Source organism: Mangifera indica, chromosome 4, assembly GCF_011075055.1.
Source record: "Mangifera indica cultivar Alphonso chromosome 4, CATAS_Mindica_2.1, whole genome shotgun sequence".
NCBI classification, from domain to species: domain Eukaryota; kingdom Viridiplantae; phylum Streptophyta; class Magnoliopsida; order Sapindales; family Anacardiaceae; genus Mangifera; species Mangifera indica.
In genome coordinates, this window is record NC_058140.1 from 3,254,973 (window position 1) to 3,264,135 (window position 9,163).

The following is a 9,163-nucleotide window of genomic DNA, read 5'->3' on the forward strand; positions in this document are numbered from 1 at the left end:
ATTGCCACAATTTTGGGGTGAAATTCCTGCATCGGAATCAACAATTATGCCATAAAAATGAACAAAAATTAGGGCATTTAGGATCAAAGTCATGACTGGATTTGGTGGAACAAAGGTCGATGCTGAAGAATTCTATAGTCTAAGGTTCGTGAAATCGCAGGTTGATTCTAGGTTGGGAAAACCCAAATATTTGACCCATATTCTAATGGGCTAATTTAACCAGGTCAAATTCAAACTAGTTAGACTTAATTTAGTTTAGAACCGTTTGCCCAAATAGGCCCCGAACCCATCCAAATGCACGTGTAATACATGTGCCAAGTCAAAACCATGTGAGCAAAAGTGACGCGCGTGAAGCACGTGCGTGAGTAATCAGGCAAGTGAAAGGGTGTGTTCCATTTTTAGAGGCACATGGGTGCACGTGACGGACAAAGGCAATTGCATGTAGGCACATACAATCATCAGTTAGCGCATGACTAAGTTCTGGTTGTGCATTCCAGTACGTGGGGAGTTCCTGGGAGCACATGAGAGCGCATGGAGGGTATTGGTGGGACGTTCTGACTCATACGATGCTTTTAGAGGTGTGTGAAAGGGTTCTTTTGGCACATTGGTTGTCAACAAAGGCAAGTAGCGGCTTATAGTGAATTGCAAATAACAAGTAGAGTCTTATAAAAGTGTGTCAATGCACGTAAATTTGAATCTAAAGGAAGGTTAAGGATACCATTTTGAATTTGTGGGCTGTTACTGGAAAAATTTAAACCCTGAAAAATTTATCCCTACAAATTTAACAGATTTGTTAGGGAAATCCCATCTTTAAAAAATTATGTGCATTTTAGACTTTTCAAAAAAGTTACAAGATTTCTTTGAATTGCTATTAAGTGACAAAATATATTTAATAAAATTGTGAAAATAAAGTTATTTAGGTTTGGTATCTATTGAAAGTAATAAGGAGTCTTTTTTTTTTTAATATATCTACTGTAAAAATTAATAAAGTTCGCTCACAGAACCTAACAAAATGTAGAAAAGTGTCAATTTAAAGTTCAACGGTGGAAAAGTGTCTTGGGGAATAAAAAAGAATGGAAAATGCTAGTTCTCCCCCATCACATACAAATACAAAAATGTGACACCAGATTATATTTATAAAAATAAATATACACAGGCAAATTCCCTTATTGACTATCATTTGAGATTCACCTCGGAATAGGATCTAAAGCAAATGTGCGAGCCTCCCAGTACGATAAAGATTAAGCAACTTTAGTCTCAGCAACGTCACTTAAATCCACTGGAATCTAGAAAGCTTCCTTCAAAGCTTTAGTGTCAGCGTTCAGAGCTAGCTGACTGCTCCACCCTGTGCTGCAAGACAGATCTGTCATTCTCATAGATGCAAAAAATTTTGCCCACTTCTTGTATTCATCACTGGAGTTAAGAATTGCCACTAATGTGTCCCTAATAGTTGCTGCATCGAGAAAGCAAAAAAAACCTGCATTGAGTATCTGCTGAGAATTTCAGCAATCTGAATCATCTTAGATGTCACATATATGATACTATATGCATATAGATATTTCTCAAATAAACAAGAAAATACTTCTTAATCTCATCTTGTTTGTTGTTTTTTTTATCCAGGCAATCAAACTTTTTACAAAGTCCAAGAGTCACACATCGATCACACACTAAATCTTCTTCAGCTCAGATTATCTTTGGACAAGCTTGAAAGCTTGAATCTTGTACGTTGAAGCACAGCATATAATTGAATACCATCTCTGTAACATGCAGTCATCTCGTCATTAATCTCTTCAAGCCTTTCGACTAATCGTCTGTACATTTCTTCGCAGATCTCCAAGGGGAAATGTTTGCTAAACATCCCCTCAAATGCAGCCCTTATATGCTTTACAAATTCTGGCATATTTATTCGACCTTCCAACCAGGGTGATGGGTTTGTTAATCCAATCGCCTCGATGCTGAAATTGCCATTTCTTTCTATCAGTGCTGTGAATTCTCCAAGAGGGCAAGAATATACTGGTAAGTTGAAGGTGTCAACGTGGGCTTCTGAAATAAGTCCCTGTAAAGTTTTCATTATATTTGTATCATGATTCAGCATGTTAAGTCTTTGTTTGACAAATTGAATGTTATATTACTGATATCACTGACTTTCAAGTTTTGTCAATTTTTTCCTGGTTGATTATAACCAGTGTCTCCACGATGAATCCAAGAAGTCTCACTATGGGATGATGATTAGAGAGGGTTATTGGGTTTCATTAAAAAATTCTCATTTTACCTAGTAGTTGGATCAGGATATGACTATTGCATTTCTTAGAAAAGATTTGAAAACCTTGAAATTATATCGTAAGAGTTATAAAAAGAAACTATTTTAAGAGTCATAAAATAAAATAAATTTAAATTAATATAAGAATTATAAATTTTAAAATGTAAGGAAATTTGTAACAAGTTAAAAACAAATATGAGTTACAAATTTTACATCAAAATCTTCTAACATTTGCAAAAATATTTAATAGAAAGAGGTATAGTTTCACTTAACATAACACATACAATTTGAAAACCATTATAAAAAATTTTCTTACAACTTTGATGTTATAAGATTTGGTTATTATCTCCCGATGGTTGTGCTCATAAAAGAGAGTGGCGAAAATCTCTTGGTTTGTATCTTTGAACTCCATTCATACTCACATCAGACTTTTAACTTACCAGATAAACTTGCTTGCCTCTTCTAAGCTCATACTTATACTTTAATTTTCTTTAATTTTAATGGTTTTTATATATCTATAAAATTATTTATAAATATTTATAGTAAAAATTCGATTAATTAAAACTATTTTCTAACAATGGCATTCAATATTAAAGAGGACTGGTACCAGATATGAGTCATTTGCCCAAAATAGTTGGGTTTAAGATATTATAATCAGTATCAAAACCTGCTAGTTAATGGATGAGTAGGAATTTATCATATCCCATGTAAGAAATATTATATGCATATAAATTATAATATGTTATTATATGATTGATTAATATTTTATTTTTAATTCAAAGTTAATCAACCGCATAATAACACATTCATATTTCTAACTATATTTGGTTAGTGAATGAAGTATTATTAATCTTGCAAGTGAATAAATTGAACTTACCTCTTTTACCATATGGTTGAGGATGTCACCCATACAATCATACATCAAGCCATTGGCGATCTGAGAGATAGGCATTCCATCCGGGATACTTGGATTGCTGATAACAATAATTCCTTCAGGCACTATCTCTTTAGCTCTAGCATTCAGAAAGTTGTCAAAGTCTCTAGCAAATTGATTTGCATACGCATTCACAACTTCTTCCGGCGCAAACGCGTAATGAATCCTGCCTTTGTTCCAAGCACCAGAAGCCCTGTCCACCAACTCTTCTGGCGGCGTAGACAGCCAATGAAGCGCATGAGACACATGAACTACATGCACAAAACATTCAGGAAACAGTCGTTGGTGAAAAGAGCCTGGAACTCCGGCCACAAAGTATTGTCGTTCTTGGGGAAGAGAGGTGAAGAGAGTGTTGAAATCGTTGTAGGTTTGATCGTTGAAGAACACTTGAAATTCGGGCATTGCGGAATCAGGGCACTGGGATTTGTACTTCTCCTTAATGGTTTCTATTAAATCTTGCATAGTGTCGAAGGTATTTGGCCCAACTGCGCAACCGCAATCTACAAGGCGAATTGTGTTTGTTGGATATGGAGAAGATGACAATAAAGATTTCACGTCTAGTTTTCTTGTAATTGCTTCATCAACTTTCTCCTTTGTGACATTTGCAGCTAGTTTCTGTATCATCAATCCAACCATGAAAACCAACAAATCAAAACATCCTAACTTTAATAATACTGGATCAATTCAGTTCACTAATGAAAACCGAGAATATATATATATATATATATATATATAAACGTCTAGATTTATATATATACACATGAAACGAAACATCTAGCATTAGAGAATTGCAGAAGTCAACCCGTATCCAAAAGAAAAACTGTGAATAAGTCAACTGGGGAGCATGTGTAACACTTGCGCATTTACATAATTTTTATTCTTCTCCCTTGCTGGAAGTTGTTTTGTTTGGTATATACTGGTTAGATTCTTGTGAGGAGATCCACAAGACTGTTGCTGCCGTCATCTCATTATTTTATGGTAATGAAAATAACCTAACTTTGCATGCCATTATTATATTCCACAAGGCAATGGCTCCGTAAATCCGTATAATTTATACCGTTGAGTTTATTTATACCAAGAAAATTTAGTCTTTAAGGCTCATTTTTTAAGTATACACATTTATTTATAATAAAATTTAAAAAATTAAGATTTTTTTTTTTTTTACTCCATATATATCGATCTCAGGGCAAAACCCAGATATGTTAATGATTCATTCAATAGAAAATATAACAAAAACAAGGAACTCGGAAAAATGATGAAAAAATTAAATCATAGTTAAAAATTATATGATTATGTGTTAATAAGGAGGGGAAAATTTTTTATTAGTGTTGTATAAGTAACCTAATTCAGCATTTAGTTCTATGTATGCTTCACTTAATTTATTTTAAAACAGGGATTGAAGAAGTCATTCGGAAAGATCTTTAGGCTACGCGAAATCCAAGCATTTAGTGTCTATTAATTAAAGAATAATACTTCATTACTTGCTATTGGAAAATATTAAGGGTGGATTCAATCCGAAACAAGTGTGAACTGGTTTGATAATACCTAGATCAAATTCATCTTGTTCAATCTAATGAACAATATTATTGGAAGCTCATAAATAAGATAAATAATATTATTGATCAATTAGATAAATAATATCTTCAAAAATGTAAATAGTATTATTGGAGAGACAAATGAGTCAAATTCAATTTAAATTGTTTAGCTAGAATTCTAACTAAAGTTTAACTTATTCAAACCAAGTTGACTCAATTTAAATCAACTCTTAGTACAAATACAGATATAAATGTTGATGTATCATCATATAATTAAATAATTTTAAATTAAAGATATAATAATATTTAGTTATATAATGATATGTCAATATTTATATCTATGTTTGTACTTATTGTTATTATACGAATAATTGGACTACTATCAATTAAAACAATGAATCATAAAATTTCATATATTAATTTCTTTTTGTTTTGTTAGCATTATTTTGAATTGTCGCACCAATTCTTAGTAGATGGGGTTTTTACTTTGCCATTGAAACACTAAAAAGATTCAAAATACTCTTGAGGCATAACATAAAATGGTATGATTAACATCTAAGATAGAGAATGGATGATATATATCAATAAAGATTAGATTCAATTTGAATTATTCAAGTTTAAACTTGGGTTTAAATTGAATAAATTGAGTTTAAGTTAAGAATTAAATGTCATTTTATAAAAAGATTAATTTTAAATCAATTCAAATATTTGAGTATGAACTAACTTAAATAAAATTGAAAGTTAATCTGTTTTTAAATTATGTTTGAATCTCAATTTATTGATTTTGAGTTGATTTTTTTAGATTTTAGTTAATCAAATCTATAATTAATACCAAATTTGAGAGAGGAAATGAGAGGCATATGGGTCAGTTTCGCTAACTTCATCAAAAGAAAAATGACCAAAAGGTAACTTCCAAGCAAAAAAAGACAAAAGAGAGTTTCGTATATGGTTGATACTACACTAATGACTAGTAGTACATCTTAAATGCGAAAAATGTCACTAGTGAAGTTATATCTAACAAATAAGAACCCGAATTTCTCAAAGTAATATGACAGCTTACATATTATTTCTATATCAACTCAAGAAAAATTCTTTAAATTGGTTTGTTTCTTTCCCCTTTTATGTTTCAATTGGACAATATTTGACGTATCCATCAACTTTTCATTTATATATTGGCCTTGTAAGAGAATCCTTTTGATTGACTCAAAAACAAAATTGCACAGGCTAAACAAAGCAAATAATATAATATTACTTAAAAGTAAATAGATGAATATATATGTATTGTTGAAATATATATTGGGCTTACAAGTGTGAAAATTAAAACTCATATTACACAAAACCAATTGGTTTGTGTTAAATTCTAATCCACAGCACTTATATACCACTCTCTTATATTTAATTTATTAGATGTGAGATTTTTAGCCTCCAATACTCTCACTCAAGTGTAATCACCTAAGTTGTTAAACTCGCCATTTTGGCTCAGTCGATTTTTGACTGGGTGCATTGTCACTTGTATCCATAAACACTTTAAGCTGTTAAGCTCGTTGTTTGGCTTGTGCTCTAATATCATATTGAAAATATATATTGGACTTACAAGTGTGAAGATTGAAACATATATCACACAAAACTAATTAGTTTATGTTAAGGTCCAATCCATATACTTATATATTTTCGATATGGTATCAGAGCACAAGTCAAACAGTAAGCCAAATAGCTTAAAGTGTTTCTGGATATAAGTAAAAATGCACTCAACCAAAAACCAGTTGAGCCAAAAGGGAGGTCTAACAACTTAAGTGCTTGCACTTAAGTGAGGGTGTTGGAGACTCAAATAAAAAAAAAAAAAAGAGTCTCACATCTAATAAACTTGAATAAAATGAGTAGTATATAAGTGTGTGGATTGGACCTTAACACAAGCCAATTGATTTTGTGTGATATGAGTTTCAATCTTCACACTTGTAAGTCCAATATATATTTTTGACATGGTATCAGAGCACGAGTCAAACGACAGGTCTAACAGCTTAAAGTGTTCCTGGATACAAATGACAACACACCTAGACAAAAACCAACTGAGTCAAAACGATCAGTCTAACAACCTAGGTGATTGTATTTGAGCGAGGGTGTTGGAGACTCAAATAAAAAAAAAAGAAAGAGAGTCTCACATATAAAAAACTTGAGTAAAATAAGTGGTATATGAGTGTGTGGGTTGGATCTTAACATAAACTAATTGGTTTTGTATAATGTGGGTTTGCATCTTCACATTTATGAGTCTAATATGTATTTTCGATATGGTATCAGAGCAAGAGTCAAACGACAAGTCTAACAGCTTAAAGTGTTCTTAGATACAAGTGACAACCCAGCCAGCCAAAAATTGACTAAGTCAAAAAGCAGGTCTAACAACCTAGGTGTTTGCACTTAAGCAGGGATGTTGGAGACTCAAATTTAAAAAAAAAAAAGTCTCACATCTAATAAACTTGAGTAAAATGAGTGGTATATAAGTGTGCAGATTGGATATTAACATAAGTTAATTGGTTTTATATGATGTGAGTTTCAATTTTTACACTTATAAGTCCAATATATATTTCTAACATATATATATATGTGTGTGTGTATGTATATGTATAATAGCAGTGCCACCGTGTGGCAAAACTATAGAGCAGCAAGTCAACCATTAGTAATCTAAATAACTGAAAATTTAATTATCAGTTAACAGTGTTATTAAATTAAAAGTGAAACTCCATGGTTATGAAAATCCCACCATACCGATATATAAGCGTTTAAATCTTTGTAAAGATCGAAACTGTGTCATCTTCATCAGATATGAAGTCTTAGAAATATGAACTGTTAGCAAACCATCATACTCTTTTACCATGCATCTCCTTCATCATCTAAAACTTTCAGTACTTTGCCCATTCATATTAAGAAAAATAATCCAACCCTAAAGTAAATTAATTAATAAAGGTAAGGAAATAGACCTGATAAGTGGAGTTATTGAAGTAGCTGTACGTGCCATGTCCACCGATCACCTGGATTGGTGATGAATCCCGCAAAGTTGTCATCTCAGAATCCTGAGCCTTGCTGGAGATTAATTTTTCTGTTGCCATCTCTTTTTTTAGGTCAAATAAAGAGCTAGCAAATTAAGGTGAGAAGGGGTCTTTGCAACTTCAGCAATTTATAGAAAATATATGAAGAACAAGAACCAGGCATCGATCATTGGTACAATTATTACCGCTGCATGCCTACCTTGATATTTATATATAGCTAGCAATATAAAATTTGAATCTTGATCAACTATTTTTTGTTTAGGGCTGACTTCATAGACCATTTGGTACTTTGTTTTAAATATATCAATACTAAATAAAAATATATACATTTGTGGTTGAGCATGGAAAGGGTTTTCCATTCAAAATTTTTCACGAAATGTTTTTTTTTTTTTTTTTCGCTAAACAACAAATGGACTTGACATTACAAATTGTTGAAGATCAAGATCATAACCTAATTGCATGTGTCATACCGGACTTTCGGCTACATGTATAGTGAATTTTAATGAATAATATAATATCTTAAACTATGCAAATTAATTATGATATATTATATATACGTATATGAGGTCAATTAATGTAGAATAAAGTGTTGTTCTGTTACATCGTGGGTGCAAATAGCTAGCTAGCTTCTTGTGGTCCGTTGAAGCTTTGCAAATTGCATTAAAACTTGCAAAAAAAAAAAATAATAATAAACTACTACGTATTCTACATGTTATGTTGCTGCTGTCTTTTGATTATAAATCTATATTCCTTTCATTTTCCAGAGATGTCATGGCTCAGAACCAGGACCACAGTCAAGATGATAATAGGTGTTTCACGTCAAAATTGCAAAATATAAATTAATGTACCTCCACTAATTAAACTTATAATATTATACATACATATGGGACTTTTAGTTTTTCTTAATTTATATCACATAGGCATAGATAGGTCTTTTTTATTTTTTGACCTAGGCTCCACCTATTAGAATAAATACTATAGCTAGTCTCTAATATATTTATATATTTATACACCACATAGCTCAAATTACATATATATGCCTTGATGGCTTAGCTAATATTCAATCATAGAACATATATATAAATAATATGTTATGCTGTAATTAATAATTCCAATGTCAACTTACTTTGTTTAGTTATTCTCTATTTTTTTTTTATGCATATTTGATTAATGATCATGTTTAGTTATTCTCTATTTTTTTTTTATGCATATTTGATTAATGATCTTTCGTAATACAAATACATGTTGCATAAGTTTTGGTTTCAAATACATAAAGTATTGCATAGACATAGAGTGAGATATTAAAGCAAGGTAAAGGCATAAAAAATCAAAATACCATTCAAAATTAAAGAGAAAAGTCTAGAAAACATGTATGTTGAGGTAAATTCTTTGT

At 31.4% G+C, this 9,163-nt stretch overlaps 1 protein-coding gene across 1 annotated transcript; it reads right to left on the reverse strand.

The window, feature by feature from the left end:
- Nucleotides 1–1,286: 1,286 nt before the first annotated feature.
- On the reverse strand, nucleotides 1,287–7,830 carry LOC123213662 (loganic acid O-methyltransferase-like). The gene is made up of 4 exons (XM_044633135.1): nucleotides 7,702–7,830; nucleotides 3,138–3,809; nucleotides 1,726–2,056; nucleotides 1,287–1,453 (listed from the first exon to the last, which is right to left on the reverse strand). Exons 1-4 carry the CDS (start codon nucleotides 7,828–7,830, stop codon nucleotides 1,287–1,289), a joined length of 1,299 nt encoding a protein of 432 aa, XP_044489070.1.
- Nucleotides 7,831–9,163: the final 1,333 nt, after the last annotated feature.